Source organism: Acanthochromis polyacanthus, chromosome 20, assembly GCF_021347895.1.
Source record: "Acanthochromis polyacanthus isolate Apoly-LR-REF ecotype Palm Island chromosome 20, KAUST_Apoly_ChrSc, whole genome shotgun sequence".
Classification (NCBI taxonomy): domain Eukaryota; kingdom Metazoa; phylum Chordata; class Actinopteri; family Pomacentridae; genus Acanthochromis; species Acanthochromis polyacanthus.
In genome coordinates this window covers 21,336,313-21,358,895 of record NC_067132.1, presented here as the reverse complement: position 1 = coordinate 21,358,895, position 22,583 = coordinate 21,336,313, and the positions used below count along the sequence as shown (strand labels likewise).

General features: G+C 41.3%; 2 protein-coding genes across 2 annotated transcripts in view; one reads left to right on the top strand and one right to left on the bottom strand.

The window, feature by feature from the left end:
• Nucleotides 1-10,903, top strand: part of lmbr1 (limb development membrane protein 1) — a 37,284-nt gene extending 26,381 nt beyond the window's left edge. Inside the window, exons 13-17 of the mRNA XM_022206947.2 lie at nt 3,031-3,104; nt 3,363-3,453; nt 4,106-4,172; nt 7,495-7,656; nt 8,184-10,903. Of these exons, the coding sequence (XP_022062639.1) occupies nt 3,031-3,104; nt 3,363-3,453; nt 4,106-4,172; nt 7,495-7,656; nt 8,184-8,269 (480 nt within the window). The 3' untranslated portion in view covers nt 8,270-10,903. The remainder of the gene's footprint in view (nt 1-3,030; nt 3,105-3,362; nt 3,454-4,105; nt 4,173-7,494; nt 7,657-8,183) is intronic.
• A 46-nt stretch (nt 10,904-10,949) lies between these two features.
• rnf32 (ring finger protein 32) lies at nt 10,950-22,293 on the bottom strand. The gene is made up of 7 exons (XM_051940461.1): nt 22,273-22,293; nt 21,359-21,593; nt 21,139-21,281; nt 19,618-19,775; nt 17,674-17,782; nt 12,916-13,083; nt 10,950-11,984 (listed from the first exon to the last, which is right to left on the bottom strand). The coding sequence occupies exons 1-7, from the start codon at nt 22,291-22,293 to the stop codon at nt 11,745-11,747; spliced, it is 1,074 nt and encodes a 357-aa protein (XP_051796421.1). The 3' UTR covers nt 10,950-11,744.
• Between the last annotated feature and the right edge of the window lie 290 nt (nt 22,294-22,583).

Genomic DNA, 22,583 nt, shown 5'->3' with positions numbered 1-22,583 from the left:
GTGTGTGTGTGTGTGTGTGTGTGTGTGTGTGTGTGTGTGTGTGTGTGTGTGTGTGTGTGTGTGTGTGTGTGTGTGTGTGTGTGTGTGTGTGTGTGCATTTGTGGTTGCATTCTTGTCTGAAAAGGGGCAACTTAATGTATCCTATTTCTCCCTCATTTCATTTTGCGTCTTACGGGCAACTGACAGAGCTGCCCTCGACATTCCAATTATTTTATTGCGAAGAGATGTTTTCTTTGGCATGGCGTGTCACAGAAAATCCCCCAAATTACACTTGTCATGTAGCTTGAAGCTGTCCTCCCTGACAGTATGGCCCCACTAAATGGTTTACGCGTTTGTTGAGCTGGATAGATGCCACACCTCTGATCTCACTGAAAAACGAGAGGAGAGCGGGGAGTGTTCTCGTCCTCTAAAACAATCAATACTGATATGATATTCATATATCCCTTTATTTAACCCTAGCTTCCAACTCTCAGACTCTCTGCCCCTCTGGCGCAGAAATTCCCTCTGCCCACTGTCTGGAAGAAGATAAGAACAGAGGAGAGAAAGTGATATAAAGAAGTAGAGAGCGTCTGGTTTGGCGTCTGGACTAGGTACTGCCAGACCAGAGAGAGTCAGACTGTGGGAAAGTCAAATGAGGGGCTGATACGCTGATTGTTATGGGAGGAGAGCACAATGGAAGTGCCCTGTCAATGTTTGTCTTCCTTTCCTACTAAGCATCCTGCTATAGTCCTCAGCATACTGAGCAGTGTCAGCTTTACAGAGCAGAGGATGGGTGCAGAGAAGGATGATGAGCGAGGAGGAAGAGCAGGAAGGAGAGGCAGGTGGATGAAGAGATGAGGAGTTGGTGTTTTCTCTGTCAAAGGACACGGTGTTTTACAGCTTTATGAAGAAGCACTAAGAGGGGCCAATAAAACTGTTACTGCAGGCCTTTCTCTTTGGTAGCCACCACACTTGACACTGTATTTTGTAAAATGGACAATTAGCTGTGACTGGACGGCAGTTTTCACCCCACTAAAGCTGCCCTTCTTGAAACACATACAAACCTATATACACCTACATATAGTGGCTCTAGCACCAGCTTAGTCCCTTGCTTGTTTTCCCAAGGATAATGTAAAATACTCATTTGAAAGTAAAAATAAATGCGAGCATTGCTGTTTCCATCATATCGAAGGATTGTATTGCACATGTATTTCCTGTATTTTTGTATATACAATATTTATGTATCATCGTGGAACTGACAAACAATGTGAATAAATGTTAAAATCTGTAGCAGTGATTCTGTGGGGTTAGATGATGGCAGTTTCTTACATATCAAAGTGGAAGACAACAGTTATAAGAGCCAGTTACTTTAAGGGGTGATAATGCAAGACTAAACTTTGGAACTAAAACATTTCTAAGGCTGTGGCACTCACCCAAGCACCACCAGAAATGTGTACCTAAAGTTATTAGCACCTCTAAATATTATACTGACTGTGTTTTTATGATGATTTTTATGACCATTTCTTCTCCTAGTTGTTAGATACGGTATGCTGTAGCTGGGAAAATTATCTGGTAGGAACCTTGATCAGAGTTGAGGAAGTGGGAAATGACTATGTGGAGAAAAATATACATTGTCCTTACAACTGGTAGCCTCACTGACAGCACCTACTTGAGTTCAAATGGTCAGAAGTGTATTGCAAATGTGTTAATATTACGAGCAACAACTGCAGCATGTCTTGACTGACCTGCTACAGGCTGCGCAGACTAATCTAACAATTCTCCCTCCTCCGTGGACCCCCACCCTCGCTTTGACATACACAAATACACACTCCATCCCCGTTCCTGCTACTGGAATGAAAAGAAGTAAGAGTTGAAAGGAGGCGTACGGTGAAAGCTAGGTGTCCTGAGCGCGCACATACACGCATATTGCGAGTGCAGACGCGTGCACGCACAGTCCTAATGCACGCCCGCCCTCCCTCCATTAATAAATGACATCAGATGCTGTCTGCTAATTCTCTGTATAAGAGAGAAAAAAGCACTGCACCATGGCTCTGCAGTAAGCTCCCAAAGGATGACAGTTGCATAAAAAGGCATGAAACGACCTGCCAGGCTTTCCTTTTTTCTGCAGGCTCTTTTACAAAACAAATCAAGATAAGGACACTCAAGCTAGGTAAGAAGAAATAAAATGCAACAACAAACATAAATAATAAACTAAAACTATGAAGAGCTGCAGGAATAGCAACAGCATTGTGTGGTGATTTATGGCAAGGTGCAGTATTTGAATTGTATTTATACTAAAATGGTACGTGTAGTAGCTGTGTGCACATAATGCAGATATAGAATACTGTAGTATGCTCTCTACTGTAACTATGATACACTCCATGTACAAACATATGATTAAATACAAGATCCAAGTTTGCAGCATACACTTTTTGGGAGTTTTAAACAACTCAGAACTGTAAAGTACAGTAGGTGCCCCCGTACAACACGCTGATCCTCTGGAGGATCAGCCCTGGTGCCAAGTCCGACAAAAGCAAATATTTATCATTTGACAACACAGACGCTTGGTATGTGCAGCATATGTAGATGCATGTCTTTTTATCGCTCCAGTGTTAAAAGTCCTTAGGAGTTGGGGGTTTAGGACGGGTGCGGGGGGTGCGCCTAGTGTATTTGCTTAAGTATTTGTTTTGTTGTTTTTATGTTTTTGGCATGCTTTCAGCCTGTACACTCTTCTTACCGTAAGCAATGTGCCGTTTTTTGTTTGAACACCTGTTCACATATTGTATGATCGACAGTGATTTGCAAAGAGCCTCTTTCATCTTGTTCCATTCATTACTTTGCCAATTTGATTCTGTTTTTCTCAAGTGGGGAAATTCTTCGTGCACAGCGTACTTAGTTTGCAGAATTTCTGTAACTGCACGTGTGTGCAACTGCACACAGCACCCAGTGTCATTTCCCATTTAGTTGTATTATTTGTGATGCGTTTATATAAGATTGGTGTGTGATGATGTGGAATAATCCCGTTTTTTTGTTTGTATCTCCATCCATCAGGACCGAGGGATTGGGAACACCTCTTTGTCCACGTTTGGCGTGGCTCAGGCAGCGCTGGAGATCATCCTCATGTTGTATCCTTTCAGTGACCTCCCTTTTGTCTGTGGCCGGAGTAACATGCTCCACGGCCAAGAGCAGCATTGTCAAGGCAGCTTTGTTTACTCAGGATATAGTTCAGCCGGACACCTTCCGGAAAACATGTTGTGCAGTTTCGTCACCTTTTATTATAACTGAAAAGGTGCATCCTTGGGAGAGATAAAAAGATGACTCAGTGCAGCTGCTTCGCTACTTGCAGCAAAGTGTTTTTGGTCCTTGATTGACTCGCCCTACAGCTACTTGATGGTGTCTTCTGTCGTTGGCTTCTATAGCCTGCGTGTCTTCGAGGGACTCACTCCCAGGAAGGATGACACAACCATGACAACGGTAAAGATGGCATGGGAGGGCAGGGAGTGGGGTGAAGTGGGGGCAAGGGTGCTGAAATTGTTCCTAAGGTGCTGATGTGTTTGGGCCCCCCTGTGCTTCATCTATTTCTTCTTTTTTTTTTTTAGCCGCATTGCTCCCGCCTTCCTCTCTTCTCTGAACTCCTACTGCTCACTAATGTTTTCGTCAGGGCCTCCCTCAATGGCTTTAGTTGATCTGTCCAATATTTGTTTGTGGGTTGCGTAAACACTGGCAAAGTGCAAGCTCCTTTCTTGTACATCAGAGGGAGAGTGGGGTGTCTGGGGGCGTGGAGGATGTGTGCTCTGTTCAGCCCATAGTGGAACCTATTCACTTGGTAATGAGTTTGGGAGTGGTGAGGCTTGTTAACTAGCCATGACGTTTCAGTGAAAGGACTTGAAAGGACAATAGAGGGAACCTGGTAATGAGCAACTTCAGAGGTACTAATTGTGTAATATGTGGAACCAATTTAACATCAAGTGGTGTGTGCATATGTGTGGGCGCATCACAGCTGAAACTGTTGCTGCAATAGATTTTTTTTTTCTTGCATTTTGCATAGTTTTCACCCCTAAAACCTGTATGTTATGTGCTGGAAAGATCTGATATCTTAAGCTAAACTATTTGGTCTTATTTGTAGATCATTGGTTGCTGTGTGTCCATTTTGGTTCTAAGTTCAGCCCTACCAGTGATGTCCAGAACTCTAGGTGAGTATGTCGTTATGTTTGCATGTTGGCCTGCGAGAGAGTATGAACCTGATTATTTCATAATTCACACTTAACCCTTTGCGTACAGATTAAATGTGAAAGCAATGAAAATGTGCATATTGGTTTTTTTGGAGAGGATTGTTCCTCAAGTCTGTTCAGGAAATATGATTGGTTAGCCTATGTTAGCATGAAGAGTGGAAATAGGACGAAAGAGCTGGATGTACTCTGTCTGAAGGTAACAAAAACCAACCAACAAGTACCATTTAAGATCAATATTTTCATTTAACACTGCCGAGGCAAGACCCTTTTTCAACAGTGGATACATTATATATATATATTTTTTTTTTCCTTTATTGCCGCAAACACCCTTTGCCAAGAAAAGCCCTGCATGCATCCCCCTGCAAAAAAAGCACAATTTTTGTATGAATGTAAGAAACAAGATATAACATGTTCATTAGTGTGCTTTACAGCAGATGGTATGGGGATTTTGTTACCTTCAGATAGACTGAAATGTAGGTTAAACTGAATTTCCAGAGATGTCCTAACGACTCACTACCAGAAAGAGGGAACGTCCCTCCCCCACAGCCATTTTCAGTGGCACCACCAACACCAGGCCACAGAAGTTGAATTCTCCTATAGTTTCCCATAGTGACATTATAAAGGAGTGCAAGGAGAAAGGGTAAAAATGACAGGAGTAGCACCAGCACAATGGCACTAATAAACATGCAGAGTGCAGAGCACAGCTGTTTAAATAGCACTACTCTATGTGTGTATGCGAGTATGTGTGTGAGACCAACAGAGTGGGAGAATGGGACGGAGCGAGTATACAGTGACTCACTGGGAGCTTTACAAAATATCAACAGGTTCTGCTTTGTGACACTGAATAGATGAAAAGAAATAAATGCATGAGACAAAGTTAAAGAGGAACGGCTTCCCAGCAAAAGATTTAAAAAAAAAAAAGACATGCGGAGAGTCGAGTGTGACGAAGTGAGATGTTAAGAGACAAGAAAGGGTTTTGTGTGTTGAAGTGAGGTGTTTTGTGTGTGCGCCAGTGGGGGAAACATGCACTGTATGAGAGAATGGGGAACTGTACCACAACACAAAAGTATGCATAATGTATGTGTGTTTGATAGGGTGGTGGCAAATAGTGTGTTGCATAAAATACATATTATAACCACTTCCCACACAGGTAATGGTTGTTTGGAGACTCCCAACAGAAAGGCTGCTTTTATCTATAGCTTTAATATACAACTTGAAGCTTGCATACAGAAACTCACTGTGTTTCCGTGTATCAAGTGCAGAAAAGGGCTCCAGAACATTATTTTACTTAATGAGAGATGCAAAACAAAAGAAAAAAAATCATTGGTCTGAGCAAGTGTGTATGGATATATGTGTTTTATATGGCATTGTTCTTAAATCTGTAAACAGACACAGGTAGCACCATACATTTATAGCCAGTCATACACCTTAAAATAACACTGACAATTCAGAAATAAGCGTCTTGGATGCATGATCACCATGCTAATGTCTACACCTACTTCCAGTGGCTGAGCATCTTTTTTTGTCTCCAATTAGATTTTCTCAAATTACCAAACCGAGATCAAAACCTTTGGCATTAGAAATGAATTTAGCCAGACCACAGTGGCTGGCTGTATTGACTGGGGTCTCCATCAACTCTCCCCCTGTCTCTTCACAGGCAATTTTGTTAAAGGTCCTTGATGCTTGCCAAACTGCTTACTGCGGCTGTAAATACATCTCTCAAGACACTGAATCGATTGCTCAGCGTAATTGACGACAGAGGCTGTGAAGATGTTACAGGAGAAGTGGAATGTACAGAGACAAGGGCTTCTTCAGTCTGACACGTCTCGATATTACTTCGGCATAAAGATGATGAGATAGACAAGTGTTACACTTTGACTTGATCTATCGAAGCAGTAATTTCTGTGGTCAACTTTGCACGCAAAATGAACATGACAAAAAAGAAATCGGTAATAACATTATGCGGAACTGCACACATCGGGTTATTGAAAGCGTAATTATCTCCCTACGTTACTTTGTTATTGGATGGCAGAGCTAGCCGATCGCAGAGCCCAGGAACATGTGGATCAGCAGGCCAGAATACATGAGCAGTGAAACAATAGAGTGTTGATGGCTTTCCAAGCAGCATGTGATCAGCTGTGACAGATGGTTTGAAATTGGTGTAGCAGTGTGGAGCTAAGAGGGGCCTGCAGGAGTAACCGCTCCTTTATCTTTGTCTGTAGGAGCGATGGCGTCCACCTGCAAACCACCTTTGCTGCTATACTTATCCCCCCATCCTTTTATATTCCACGGGGAATGCTCCTTACAGTAATGCTAACCAAGACACAGTCGAGGGAGGAAAATGAGCAGAAACTTTGCCGTGCAGTGGGTCAGTGGATGTTTGTGTAAGCCTAAGTGGCTGTCTCCATTAAAAACACACAAACTAGTTTTAGTAATGTCAGACACAATAGATTAAGACTTTAAAGTAAGAACATATTTACTAAAGACAACAGAAATATGTAGTGCTGCCTGCTTTTAAGGTTAGTCTCTCTATATTTGGGTTGAAATCTGCAAGGAATTGTGCAACTCCTCTTCGCCACAGAAATGTACAAGATTGTGCTTGTTTATTGTTTGAATTGGTTAGCTCAGTGGGTGACTCAAGTAGATGTGTGGACAGGTGACTGTGAATCTGTGAAAGACTTGGGAGTGGTTCTCTTCTTTGAACTATTTGATTTTGGTCAAATGAGACCCTAAACAACCTTTTATATGACATAAATGGACATGTTATACATAAGGGCTGGTCTTGGACCCAGAATGTAATCGAGCTATTACAATTAGCTATCATGGGTTCCTTAGTTTAATTTTTTTTAAAACTTTTTCATGTTAAGATTATACTTGTAACATACATGAAATAGTTTTTGTTTGTAAGTCCTTCTTTCACATCGGGCTTTTTTACTTGTTGAAAGAGACAGACCACTGGAAAAAGACACTTTGACTTAACTGCAGAAGGAAAAGGCATTCCTAAATGTTCCTGTTTGCTGCAGCCTCATGCTTTTGCTGGGAAGAACTCTGCTTATGAACACAATACTTATGTTGTCAAAAGGGGCCTTCTGTTTATTTGTCTTGTTTATTTAGTAAAATTTACAGCAATTTGGACATCAGGGGAAATTATTTTGATTAGTTACTCACTTTTTTATGAGGCATTATTAAAAGTCGGATTGACAAAGTTTCAGACAAGAAATTATTTGTTAATATCTACTTGATATCTAACCCAGTTGTTTTGTTTTGTCTCTGTCCTGCACAGGTATCACCAGGTTTGATCTTTTGGGAGACTTTGGGAGATTTAATTGGCTGGGAAACTTTTACATCGTCCTTTCATACAACCTGCTGTTTGCGGTCGTGACAACACTTTGTCTCGTGAGAAAATTCACCTCAGCAGTTCGGGAAGAGCTCCTAAAGGCCCTAGGTAATTCACAAGTCCTAAATGTTTGTAATCTGCACCTTTCAATATACTACAACATACTAGTTATTTATTGCTTCTCATATTCTTTCATTGCGCTGCATTGTGTGGATATGTTGGATTTGGTGTAGAATATAAAGCAATCTGTCTGGTAGTAACTTTTGACTACTCAATTTCCTCAGAATTTTGTATCCACAAAGGTTTGGATTCAAGCACTGACACTCCCAAACTGCTCTGTGGCTTTGTAGAGAGATAGTGTGTATTTCTCTCTGATAGCAGGACCCGGGGTGACAAAACGGGGAAAAAAACTGCAGTAAGATCCGATGTGCTGTGAAACTGACATGTGACAGAGGATGAGGCTAGTCTCAGAGGCTTGTGGTGACAGGCCCTGGATGTTTGATACACAGGGTGGGATAGGGTTAGAAAATGTCAGACAGAGGCACTGAAGGGGAAAAGGGACATCAATACCTCTGTCTAAGTGAAAGTCTGAGGCTTTTTAATGAGATTTCTCTGCCTTATCTCCCACTGCCCAGGTCTGGATAAATTGCAACTGTCAAACAGCCCCACAGACCCTGAATCTGGGAAGCTCTCGGCCAACGGGCATCAGAAAACTCTGTGAAAGGGACGATAGATCAACACACACACACACACGACACACACACACACACACGTTAGCACAGCCAAAGGGAGATTTCGACAGTACTGCCTGACTGCTGAAAGGTGAAAAGGATTGGAAGGAACTTAATAAACCCAGGCAGTGTCTGACGGATGCTGCAAATGGAGGCTGAGAGCAATTTAGCTTCGTGACATTCCATCCTCTGCGTCTCGGATGGAAGCTGGGACAGAGCCAGAGCTGAGACTGAGGAGTGAAATAGACTGGCATCACTGCAGTGACCTTGATGTTGACCTCAACCACGACTGTGACTTCAAACCACCCATCTCTTGCTTCAGGAGCATTCTTCCCCCCCCTAGCATTGCTACCTGGTATTCTTCGACAACCTTCACACCGCTGCACTAGTCAAAAGAAGGAGGGTAAAGTCTTACAAATCCGGCTCTGTACTCGGTAACATAAATACACCCACACATTTCCGTTAAAAAATGTCAGTATGTGTAGTCAGTATGTCAGTGATACACGGCGCACTTGCAGTTAACGGTCCTCGATCGTTGGGTTTTGATCGATACGTGAACTGATACAGGCATGATAAGGTGTCAATTTGCCATTTTTGATTTAAGCTCAAAATGTGAAAATAACAAAATGCGCTTTGTGAAGCATGACAATAATTCATTTGTTCACACTCATCCCGGCCAGCACATAAAACCGCACGGCATCGATACAGTTCACATTATATGCATTGGCGCTGTCATTCTTAATGATAGGCGTCTGATTTTAGCACTCTCGCTGTCATTCGTCTTTTTATCTGGCTTTACTCAAGTGCGCTTTAACTTTATTGATGATGTCATTAGTTTGTATGAAGTAGGGTAAGAACTTTTTTAGGTGCTCTAGATTTGACTCGAGCCACTCTACAAATGGGAAACTATATGGGAGCTTTATCCACTTCAGTTCCAATGAGCAAAATGCTTTAGTGCATTTCAAGCTAATCCTGAGTTTGTGTTTCCTAAAATGTTATTATGCACATGCTAAGAAAATGTCAGCACATTTTTTTGCTTATCCCCCCCCCAAAAAAAAAAATTACAGGGCACAGAAAATTGTCACCTTTATTTGTAAATGTTGTATTCAAATGTACATAATGTGTTGTGTTTCATATCTCTTTTTGCATTGTTTGGATGCAGATATTGGGCTCTCAGTGAGTCCAATGAAGGTCTGACTCACTAGGCATTCTGTGTTTTTTTTTTTTTTGTACATATATTTTTTTTTATAAAACACCTAGATCTAATGCAAACCTGTAACAGTCTTCACACACAGAATGCATGAGTGGAAAACATCCAGCTTTGGAGCCAGGAGAAAGACTTGGTGACTCAGGCCCCTTTTACATGTTGTATTGCTGCATATTCTTCCAAACTGTGATGTTCTTTGTCTCCAGAACCACCTTAAATGCCTTATACGACAAGCATCTCGCAGGCTTCATGTTAAGGTTGTTTCTTGTTCTGTGGAGTTTGTTTATGCACGTGCACATGTGCATTGTGAGTCTCTAGACAGTTCCACTGTGATCCCCTGTATGCCCACCGAGTTTCTAGTCTAAAGCCAGCTGGATGTAACACACATTTCTTTTCGCCATGAATGTTGTCACAGCGGCTCCATTTTGAGACTCATGATACTCATAAAACTTGAGCACTTGCTAGGATAGAGTTGAGTGATCTGATGATGTTATTTTTATGGTGTTATAGACGTCGTTTGTTTTCATGGTAACTAAAAATGACCTGATGATGAAGGAAAACTGAATTTATATATGCATTTGAAATGTTTGTTTCTCGGGACAAAGAATGTTTTACATTGAAACTGTCTTTAATTGGATGATGCTATATTACAAAGACTGGATTAAAAAAAATGTGCAACTGTCAATCACTGAACTCAAATTGGACCTAAGGATGTTTTGTAAAGGGTGATCTATATATAAAATGGCTCTTACCATCCTGAAACCAAAGCAGGGCGAAGTTTCTGATTTTGAAAGATTTAAGGAGAGCAGATTTACTGAAATCCTATACTGGCAGAGACATTTGTAGATTTTTGTTTCATTTTACGTGTGTCTACAGCTGTTTTATTGACAGTAAGACCAACCTGATCTTGGGGGACTGTGAAAAAATCTAAAGCAATCAGAATGATACTGTAACTTGATAAAAGAGAATAATATCAGCTAAGTTTAATTTCTTAATCTGGATAAACTACAGTTAAATCTGGCTCAGAGTGGAGTGTTTTATGCTAAATCATAGTTGAGCTTACATCCACTCAGCTACAGACTGCAGTTAAACTGGACAATACACAGCAGGGAAGTGTTTCAAAACATCACAATCATACTCCTCTGAGGTGAGAACTGACGGCCATTTTCTATTCAAGTACCCTTTTTCTGGTTGCCTTTACAGTACATCTCCGGATTGTGTGGGGGTTATGACAAGCTGAGAGTTGACCTGTACTGTAAGTAAAGCAGCTTTTATTTCTGTCCGTGTGTCAGTCGATCTGCATGTAATTTTTGGTACATGTTTTGTGAATGTATTTTTTACGATTTCTCAGTTTGCTAAATGTAAGTTCCGTTATTTTTGATGTTTGTGTGTTTGCAAATAAAAGAAAATGCTTCAATGTCTTCATTTATCATTGTGGCATTCGGGACCGTGGCAACTGACAAATTACTTGCATAATACCGTGGAATTTTAGGAAATTCACTTTCTTGCAAAAGGTTGAAGTTATAGTAGTTCAATCCCACACTTCCTTTGCATATTTCTGATCAAATGTGTATTCTACCTCCATCAAATACAGGTAAAATTGTGAGAACCAATCTTTAAAAAGAGACTAGAAGAGCTCATGTTGATGCCTTAATATTTGGATCTAGATGTGATTAGCTTTGCTTAGCATACAGACTATAAACAGGGGGACCAACTAGCCTGGCTCTGTCCAAAGGTAACAAACAATGACTTATCAGCAGCCCTGAAGCTCACCAACACACATCTCACTTGTTTAATCCACAAATAAACAATGTAAAGATGACAGCTTGTGGTTTAACGGGGAGTTGCGTGCTGTAATTATGTCTTGTCAAACAACGTTCGGTTGCCTGTTACACTCTGCCTGGCTGCTGTTTGGCAAATAATGCACAATGTAACTGTCATTTTTTACATTTTTTGTTTATTTGCAGATTAAACATGAGGGGTGCGATGTGTTCAGTAACCCTGAGAGGTGGTAGGTTCATGTTACAGGTTGTGCTTTGATTCATTTCTTATTTAACTTGTAGAGATTTTTAACCTAAGCTTAGCTAATTGCCTTAGACATAAGATACTGAGTTTGTGCTGTAACTCTGCTAGACACTGAAGGATAGTTTGCAACATGCGTAACTATGCCAGCGATTTCTGACACAGAAGAAGAAGATGATACAGTAAAGAGTATTTAGGCTTATGGGATGATATATAAAAAAAAGCCCTTTCTATGGTTAGATTAGCTTCTTATGGTAGGCAGATCTGCACAGCGGACATGTAGGTCTCCTGTCTGCAGTGAAGGCAGCAAAGGTCTCAAAGGCCTCCAAACAGAGCTGGTGGAAAAGGTGGGAACAGGACAGCAGCACGGTGTGCCTGCGTTGCTGAGGGTTGGATTCATCAGGTTGCGTTGGGATGCTGGGGTTGCACAGTGCAGTCAGGCAGATGGGGCAGTCCCAGACGCCTCTCTGGATAATCTGTTGGAAGGAAAGCTATATTAGTTCTTTGACTAATAGAGTATTTTGAGCTTCTGTTAAATGCGTCTCTTAAGGAACGTGAATAGACATGTGCATTAGGAGAGGAAATTTCTGCATGAATCTGACTGTCCTGATGATGAATAATAGTGACTTCCCAACGCTCAAGTGAGGGCAGCTTCATTATAAAGAACTCCGAAACAAATCTGTTCGCACTGCCTGACAGGTTTGATCAGACACGAAGTGACAGCGTGCTTATCAGTGATCCTTACAAAAACAAAGCAACGCATGCACAGCTCCACCAATGATTAACCAGAGACAGCTTCCTGTATTTAGGGGCCAACGTGCCCCGCTGTTAAATGTTTCATAACGAGCCGCACTCCGCTTTATAAAGTTTGCACCCGTGAAAAAGGTGCAAGGTATGTGTTGAAAGCACATTCACCGTTTGATGCTTCATGTCAAGGCTGAGCCACTCCTGCCTTGTGCTCAACCTTTTCACACCAGATAAAGAAGAAGAAGAAGAAAAAAGACATCTTCTTTGCACACACCCCACCCCCTCTATGGAAAATGGTACTGACTGCAATGAAAGCCAACAATGAAGCCTTATGGAACAGCAAATCTTAATGTCTTTTCAGTTCCTCCGCAGCAGTCCAGGCGATGAAAAGCCTGCCGTGCGTTATCAGTCTCGCTCGTGTTTTTTGTAAACACACAGGATTATTAGCCGCATTCATTTGGCAAAGAGAATGATCACTTCTGCATAGATATGTACTTTCTATATAGCAGCTGTGATGCTGCCGTCCCCATGCAAGCATTAACATGTCAGAGGAAAGGCAAAGGCTGGGAGAAGAATCAGACTGGGATTAGATATTTTTATGGGGCCTTGTTTAATGATACAAGTGGCTTCTGGTTCAACAGAGTGTGTCTTCTTCCTGACCTGGCTCTTTATTCGGTCCCAGTCATTCTCCTGAGGCTCGGAGACGCTCTTTCTCTCCAGCTGCTGGAACACTCGTCTGCTTGATGACAGTGAGCGGTCGATATCACTCAGAAAAGCCTCCGTGTCGGTGTGACAGTATCGGACAAAGCTGTCATTCAACTCCTGCAACTAATTAGAAAAACCATTTTAGTGGCACAAAGGATGCGAATGTTTCATTCAGATACACAATAGAGTCGTGTTTTCGGCGAAGGCTAATTGTGTGTGTGTATTGTAATGGCTGAGGCAGGCTGACAGGGTGCAGTTGTTAAACAGCCAGATCAATACAATCACGTCTCCCACTAACATGGAGAATTAATGGAAACCAGTAAAAAAGGAAGATAGTGCTGGAAAACATATAAACACATACATCACTGACACTTTTTCTGCCTCATACACACTGCTTCTGTCTTGTACACACTGTTTGGGCAGATAGTCTGCAAAGCCAATTACCTACTAACTGTTCAAGATGAAGTGTCATGGAATTACTAATTCCTCTCCCCCAAAATGACATGTGATTACTTTATATATGATTTACAACCATGTTTCTTAACCAAATTAGCCGGTAGACATACACCTGGACAGTAGCCAGGTGTTTCTCACCAAGACACAACATTATGGTATTTCTATCTTACCAGTACAGCAACATTGAAGTCATTTTCTCTAGGAATATGGACATTTTAGCAACCCAGTGAGAGCTAAAAATGTTACTCTTGGTGTGCATTTTATAGACTGTTTCCAGTGTTTTAGACCCAATGTGTTTGATTTCAGCAGGTCTATATGGTATTTTTAAATGCTAGAAGACATATACTGAGTGAAATACGGGGTTAATGCCATGGCTGAGCTAGCCTAGCCACGCTAGCCGCGCTAGACCCATGTTCTGAGGCACAAGGGTCTAGCACCGCTCGACAGGGAGGGAGGCGGGCTCAAAGGTTGTCTTTCAAATCACTCTGCAGCAATTGGGTAGGTATACAACCAATCAGCGCAACGAATAGGCTGACGTAGTTCCTTGAGCGCTGGTGGATTGTGGCTAAGTCCCATTAGCTTCCCAACCAGCAGAGCCAACTAGTATATTAAGGATTTGCCATATCCCGTCGGCATAAGTCCAAATACGTCTTTCTTCTCAATGAAACACTTCAGTGCCGTCCTTTGTTTATCTTTCAAGTTGAATTTTAGCTTCAAATCTTTAAGGGGTGTGGCCAAAGCCGAGTCGAAAGATAACTGTTTATTGTGCGCCGGTTGTTTCTGTCAGAATCATCACGCCTCTGTCGTCACTTCGTTACGCCCGCCTTCTGACTCTACACTTCATGGTGATTCGTCCGGCCAGTTTTAGGAGAATCCAGCCTCGAGCCTTATGGAGGGTAACTAGACCCACCCTGGCAGAGAATTAAATTCGTTGCCGTGGGTTGTCTAGCGCGGCTAGGCTATGGCTGAGCAATTCGTCCATCAAAATGAAGTGTACCAACAAAAACAGTATCAAAAAAACTGAATCAGACTTCTTGGGTTTTTTTACTTGATAAACTTAAGGAACCATTGATTGTTTCAAAGTAGACTTAGATTTGCATGCCTTCATCTCTGGTACAAATCTGTCTGCTTGAAGGGTGGGGCTTTGTGTGTCGTGATTTCTCTTCAGAATTGGTTTCCAGTTCTAATAAGTATGGTTAAATCACTTAAATTCATAGGTGAGCAGGTGTGCTTAAGCTGCAACGGCTGGGTAGGGGTGGGTGGAGAGAGAGGCAGGGACGTCAGGGAGCTGCCCTTTTTAAATGAAGCAATTGTATGTAGTTACATCTAACACGTTTTAGGGCATGGTGAGAAAGCATCAAAATATGTAAATGTGATACACAGAGATGAGGGGTTTCATCGATGACTGAAGAGCAACTTCAACTACTTTAAGAAAAACACAAAAAAAATTCAGTATTTCCACATGAGAACCCCTGGTTGTGTGAAGATGGCTTTGAAACACTATTTGAACAGTTAATGGAATAATAAAATACGATAAACAGCATTTGAACACTTAATTTAATAAATGAAACATAAAAAATGAAATACTCTAGACATTTTAAGCCTTTATTTTTGATGTATGTGCAGATTTTGCAGAGAGTGATGCTATTTAGGGACTTGGACTCTTGGCCTCAGTCTTTCTCCAGCTCTGATTCTGAGGTGTGGATTTTAAATAAAGCATCTTTCTTTCATGGAGCACCCAGTCAACTACTCCTTTCTCAATTTGACCATTTTAAATGACGTCTTTCTTCTGTATCTACATCCAGATCTCCTCCGTCTTCGCCCATTTACAACAGCTGTTGCTAGGCAACAATTAAAATCAAAAACAACGAGACGGCTGTATATACTGTATATTTCAAAGACACAATGCCACTGACCAATCAAAACAGCTTTGAGTGTGTAACAAAAGCAACGACATCCTCGCAAATTATAACAAACAATCTCATCAAAAAATGTGCACTGGATCATGTAATGTGGCGGAAAGTTCTGAATCCTTGTGGCAAGAATGTTTTGTTAAACAATTTCAATAGCTCAATAGATAAATTCAGTGGCTAAAAATATATATATTCAGATAGAGCTGCAAATGATGGATTAATCTGCTGATCATTTTATCAGTTAATTTAACCATTTAGTCTATTAACTGTCAAAAATGGCGACAGTCATCCATCAGTTTCCTCAAGCCTATTTTAAAATCTCTTGTTTTGCTTGATCAGTTCTCCAAAATTTAAGAGTCTATCACATAAGCCAGTTAAACTGTCAGTCAACTGCTGATTCAAGCTGTGTTGCACTATTAATGATCAGTATTTATATCAACATGTTAGTCATCATAGCATTAGCCTCAGCACCTGTTTGCACACATGTACTTGTTTTTCTGTCTATGAAACACACACACAACAATAAACCTTACCCCTGAGCCTGTCACAGCAACATCAGAATTGCTTTACAGCTAGGCTTTTATCACTAATTAAACAACTGTTAACCATTTGGATGGAGGGTTTTATGTGCGTGGCTGACTTTTCGACAATCAAGGCAAACAGTACAACCTCTGGTGAACTTTGCCTCCCTCCACAGTAGATGCAGAAGAGAGAGGACACTAAGGGGGAAGTGGAGGTGGACGCAGAGGCGTTATCTCACGGTAATCCATCTAGATGTCGGTACTGTCTCCCTTAATGTGTTGACTCAGGGCCGGACCTCCGAAGCAGAGCAAAAATTGAAAGCTGGGCATCAGGACAAGCTGATAAGAGTTCAGAAACTGACCTGATATCATGGTGTTTTCTTTCCAGGTAACACCTGTGGCTTCATGGTACAAAGATGCTTTATTGCCCTCTGCTATCATGAGTAAAAACTGAAAGAATAGGTTTCTCCGTCTCATACAGGCCTAGCTCAGCACCAACACGCCTGTTTGCATTACAGTCAGCTAAGCAAATAAGTCTTCCCCTTGAAAATCAAGTCAATCAGACCTGTCAACGCTGTGTTGCACAGCTCTTGAAGATCATCCTCAGTGTGACAAAAGATATGAGACAATCTCATGACCACCCACCATCAATGAATCACACAACTTCAATGTAAAGCTGCTGACACTGTCTATGACTCCATCCTGAGAATGTGGACCCGGACAAGGGCTAATGTGTTGCAACAGAGTTAATTGGTTCAGTAAATGCGGTGTCTTTGTTTATATGACACATTAAGGCACAGTTTATAGGAGAGATGATGGAGACTGACAGGGGGATGGGTAGGACACTCTGACCCTCGCAACACATTGTAAGTGTGGCCCTCATGCGTTTGTCACTTTTGCTTAATCAGCCTCTTTGAAGCACAGGAGCACTTTGTATGATTACCAGAGTCCTCACAGAAACAAGCAGCGCCTGTTCTTCACAAGACACTGGACGTATGTGTGTTGTAGTTCTGTCTGTTATAAGATAATGAGGTATTCTGCATAAGAAATTACTCTGCACCTTAAAAAAAATGATGTTTGGCAAAGAGAAATGGTGACCAGTGTTCTCTTTGGTCATTCAAGGCCTCAGATGGGGGAGGTTCACTAGGTGGCAATGTTCCCTTTTCCTGAGAACCACTATGAAGGCAACACAGCCTCAGAGTCAAACAATCAGTGGTCAGACATTTCTGAATATTTCCCCCAACAGGTTCATTCGTTGCATGATTTATAGCTTTAAGAGAGAACAAAATGCTGAAATGACATTGAGCGACAAGCGTCTTTACACCCCAGTTCACTTCTTCACCTCTTCACCCTCTTTCACTCCAACCAGTAACACAACTATACACACACACCAGACAAATACAGATGGATGAAGGATAACCAGACTCAAACATGCATAGGAGACATGGTGCTGTTGTGTTGACACTGGAGCGTCCAGACTGTTTGACTAAAACACAAAACTCTCTCCACATTAGTGGACAAACGGTGTATTATTCACAAGACATCAAAGGTGCTTGAGAGGGTGACAGCAGGTGAAGCTGTGTGTGTTGGTGTGTATTATAGCACTGAGGTCAGTGAGTCCCTGGGACCCACATTTTAACCCTCAAGATGTGATGTTCGCCACAGCCGTTATTTGACCAACTAAAGAGTCAAAGAATGTAGAGATAAAATGTAAAGAACAAAAAGGAAACTTATCAAATACAGAGGCCTTGTAATGTGATCTTATATATGCTTGGTGTGACCCAAAGACGTCTGATGTGACCACTGCAGACTTAAAAACTCACTTTTGCTTCAAAGAACTTGCGTCTCAGATTTTTGTCTTTTGGGCAGGTGGTTCTCTTAATACATCTGTACCATTTCCGAGCGATATAGCCTCGCCAGTATGCTTGAATCCTACATGCACATGCAGGCAGAAAAACATATTAAAAAAAGAACGACAAAACAATCAGTTAATCTACTAAGAGATGTGTGTTTAACAATGTTACAAAAAAGCTGTATAAATTGCAGAATTTGCAAGATTTGTGCAAACTACTTTCAATGTCTGTGAAGCCATTAGCTTCTTAGCAGTACAAATGAGATTATGCAAGTGTCTTATGTAGTACAGGACATTCATTATTATTATTAATTACTATAAACTATAATATGTACAATTTGATCATGCCTCTAATTTTTAATAAATAGCTTATGATAAATGAAAAGATGTTCTTTTTCTTCTATTTTCCATTTTTACAGTACATTTAATCCACATTTGTTTCACCCTATAAGCTTCAGTCAATTTTCGCCTGAAATTTCTACTGAAGATGTACAGAAAGTAAATTGAATGCTGTTCTTGAACTGTTTGGAGTACATGCATGGTTGGGGTCTCCTTTGAAAGCTGACAACCTGAATTTTCACCCAGTGCAGTCAGAATTACTTTTAATTTTTTCCCAAATAAAACACCTGAAAATAAGTGTGGCAGCACTGTGACAGCTTGAAAACACAAAAAGGCAACAGCCTGGGGTCTTACATAGTTCAGGTCAAAATTTCAGAGTAATACTACAAGAAATGAGTGTTTCACACATATATTTGTACTGCTATGGACTGGCGCTGTCAATTTTGGACACCCTCTGTACATCCTGTGCACACCCTGGGCAAAAATGGTATATGTTCGTTTTATAGCCAGTTTTCACATTATTTTCACTCCAAAAACTCATAAAGAACTCAAAAAATGCGCTTCAGTGTGGATCAGACGCAGATACGGGGAGGGAGACAGAGAGGGAGACAGAGAGGGAGACAGAGAGGCTAATTCTGCAGCCAGAGCCGAGGTGTGAAATGTCACACAACCCGCTGGCAGAGGCTCATTGGCTATCAGCCCTGCCAGTCAAACGTTTCCTCCGACGTGATTTGCTCAGAATTTACTGACGAAAATGAGGTAGATCCAGATCGGTCAGTCTCGGCTACGGTTGGCTGTTTAGGCCTGGGAGGCAGGCCAGAGTCACTTGATTGGTTGAAACGCAGTGTAAACATAAAGGAAAGACTTCAGTCGCCATTTTGAGTCCTAGACCGCATGCATCTCTGCACGCTGAATAAAAAATATGGGCATAAAAACAGTGAATATGAAACGCGTAGTGCCGCCACGCGCCGCGTGTACGCACACGGAGCCGAGCAATTTGTGGATTATTTACTTATTTTAAGACATGTTTTGGACAAAATATTATACTTGCTAGTGTTGTTTGGATGCCGAAGCTTGGATTCTGGCTGGTTTTTGTGGATTACTTTCATCGTTGACCAGTGAAAGAGCGTCCAAAGGTGAGCTATGCCCCTTTATGTGCCCTTTATATTTTTGTTGTTTGTTGGAGAAATGTGTTTATATTACCCGCTGTGGTAATCACATCTGAAAGTGGTTTATACCGGCGGATTCATGAGAATCTAAGCTTTCCATGGATGTATAGTGTTTCTATCATTGCGTTTTCAGCTAAAAATGCTTTCCCAGATAAACTTCAGCGGCCGTATTCGGGCCCGCTACAGCTTAAGGGGTTCAGCGATTACGTAATTTGATGGTCTATGTGTGGAAATGTTGCCGATATAATGCATTATGTATATATACATATACATACATACATGATATACAATTCTTATTCTAGTTTGCTTGACTGTGTATGTGAATGTATCATCTATGAATTTATTTAAACATTAAAATACATTTTTGGATGCACTCTTGAAACTCATTTCTGGTTTAGTGTGTGTACCTGGTGGCACACTGATGTCTGAAAAGGTGAGCTGCATCGTGGATCACCCGTGTTTCATATTGATCTCTTCTGCACATCGGGCAGCACTTCCTCCCAGAAAACCTCTCAAAAGCCTGCAGACATGCTCTGTGGAAAACGTGAGAGCAAGACAGCAACACCTAAAAAAAGGACAGCGAGGACACATGCAGTAAATTAAGGAGCAGTGGCATCTACACAAATCTTTCAGTTTAGATTCCATACTTTAACTGGATGTGTGGGTTGCCATGTCTACTGCCATGAGGATGCTAAACACGTATTGGTTTTTAGGATTGTTTTGTGGCTAGTAAAGCTTAAATACAGTACACAGCATGTGTACAGATAGTATGTGAGCTTTAAGCTGAATCTGTGTATTCATGCACATATGTCAATGTCTGTATGTGCCTTTCAGTGTTATTTGCCAAGAGGATAGAGGGAGTCAGCATGACCCCCAGTAGGCCAACTGGGACCCGGACTATAGCCTCCTTCTACCTGTGAGAGTGACTCTTATCATCTAAAAGGAGACAACTGAAGCTATGGGGCTTGGCACACAAACCAGTTTACTCAGACCTCTAGAGGGCAAGGGGGAGGCATATTGATTTCCCATTGTTTTTGGCCTGACCAACACACTCCATCACCAGTGAAAGGGCCCCCTGCAGTGTACAATTTCCAGGAACTCCACAAGCCATTCAACTGGAGAGAAATTTCACATCTCTCTGTGCCTTAAGGCTAAAAGCTACAGCTTATAGTCTGATGTTCAATTCAGAAGTGAAATAAAAACGAAAGAAAGCAGAGGAGATTTTTCTATTTCAATCCTAGCCTATTACAAACAACCTCTGGTTAGTATTAAAATAATATGAGCTGGAGAGAGAGGCAATAATACAGTCTACACTACTGATTCAGAACAACTGCTGCTGTAAGCATTTTAACTGTCATATTAATGCTTGAAAGCAACACAAGATTGTGGCACAATTGCATTGTTACAATATGAAGGCTTGCAGGAAAATGCCAAATCAACAAAGATTCCCTCTTGTCACTTTCCCTTGTTAGCAGGCTCTAATTAACTTTTTTTTTTTCTCGCCTGAGTCAAACTAATATTTACATGTGCATCTATGGCAACTGTGCTTTGTGAGGCCGCCTATTCTAGTCCCGCATTCTTGAGGAGATTGGCATCTTAAAAGGGGATCGGAAAGGTGTAAAAGACTGAATGACCCTCACAGTAACACACTGATTGCTACATCATCACGTCACAGTTGAGTTCCAAGGCAGTATGGGTAAATTTGTACAGTTGTCTACACAGATTAGAACATACAGGAACTGCAGGGAAAGAGGGGGCCGGGGGTGCTTTGTGGGTGTGTGGGCGTGTGGGTCTGTGCCCACGTGTGTATTTGGAAACACAGGTTTCTTTGAGGACAGACGCATAACACTAAAAACATGCTCAAAAAAAGAAAGAATAAAAGGACTCTCTCACAGAGATTTAACGGTAGCAACTGTGTTGGGGAATACCTGAGGCTGAAGGCGAAACTCCTCCCTGCATATTACACAGGGCTGAGCTGATTCCTCCTGCTGAACAGACCTCGCCTTGACCTGAGCCCATTCATCCTCTGTCAGTCTCTCTCCAGGGGAGGCCACCAAACCCAACCTCTGAGCTTAAAAAAACAGAAAAATACTGATTCTACATCTAGAAACCACATACGAAAGCAAAAACCATGAGTGCTGGCTCTACCTAACGTCAAAGAAGGTGGATCAGGATCAAGCACATATTCTCTCTCTTCTTGCCCATCTCGTCTTTGCGGACCCTTCCCTCTTTCTCTTGTGTGGGCATCTCTGGATGTTTTTCTGGTGCGTCTCGGGAAAGGGTCAGAAAGTGACAAATCTGGATGCAGCAGGCTCCGTGTTATGTGGTCTTGAAAGGCAACTGATGCGAGCACCAATTTGTTGCTCCCTTTAGACTTCACATTCTGGAAGAAAATACATTCACCGCTGTTAAATGAGGCTGAAGTTATAACTTGGGCAAAGCAGCAAATGTAGACTCATTTATCTCAATTAGGATGATTAAAAAGCAATACACAGAAATAAATGCCTTCTGAACCACACTGTCTGTCTCAAACAATTGTCAAACGCAGGCATAACTTCACTTTATGTGTGGTCGACTGAGAAATGCTTTAATTGCTAAAGATAATTCACTAATGCCACCATTAGTGTTAAGAAACTTATAAAACCGTCACAAAAAGCCTCATCTGTCTGCTGGCTGCCATAAAATAATGTAATTCTGGCCTTATTTTACACTAAAATGAATTATTGGTCATTATTTTACCGTGAGTAGAACGGCGTGCAGCTGGAATGTCACAGGTGCTAATTAATTAAACTGACTTAGCAGGTGTAATACAGACGGATTTTACTTTCTAACGATACTAATGTCAATTCTACATTTAATTAAGTCTAATATACTCTAAGAACTAAATATAGAGCCGAGAGGACAACTTAACTGTCCATCTTTTTTTTTTTCAAATTAGTACGTATTTTTAAGAAATTGACAAACTGGAGGAGAAAGAGAGCTGAAATCCAAACCTTCTGCATTGCCATCCTATCAGCACTGTTTGAGCGGTTGCCAGGTTACCAGTCCCGCCTCCTTCGTACGTCAGCACCATCACTCTTCATGACTGCCTCTGACTGGCTGAGCTGAGAAATCAGTCTCTCCTCAGCTGAAAAACAACAAAAATGAAACTGTGTGATATATTTAATGTCTTTATGTAATAATCATACGATTAAGTAATGCTTTGAGTGCCCATAAAGACTGTGAATTATGCAGTATAATTTGTTTTCTCCATGTTAAACTACTATGTGGAATCTAAGTCATTTTTCTCATGTGCTGCATTACTGTTAATGATTTTGATGTAGGATTTAAAAACTTAAATAATATTGAGTTTACAAGTCTGTAAAGTCACAGG

Coding starts and splice junctions, on each gene's coding strand:
- rnf32 (XM_051940461.1), bottom strand. CDS start 22,293: ATGAAGAGTGATGGTGCTGAC. Junction 21,594..22,272: donor TGAAGAGTGATGGTGCTGAC/GTACGAAGGAGG, acceptor ATTTTCTTCCAG/AATGTGAAGTCTAAAGGGAG. Junction 21,282..21,358: donor TCCACCTTCTTTGACGTTAG/GTAGAGCCAGCA, acceptor TGTTTTTTTAAG/CTCAGAGGTTGGGTTTGGTG.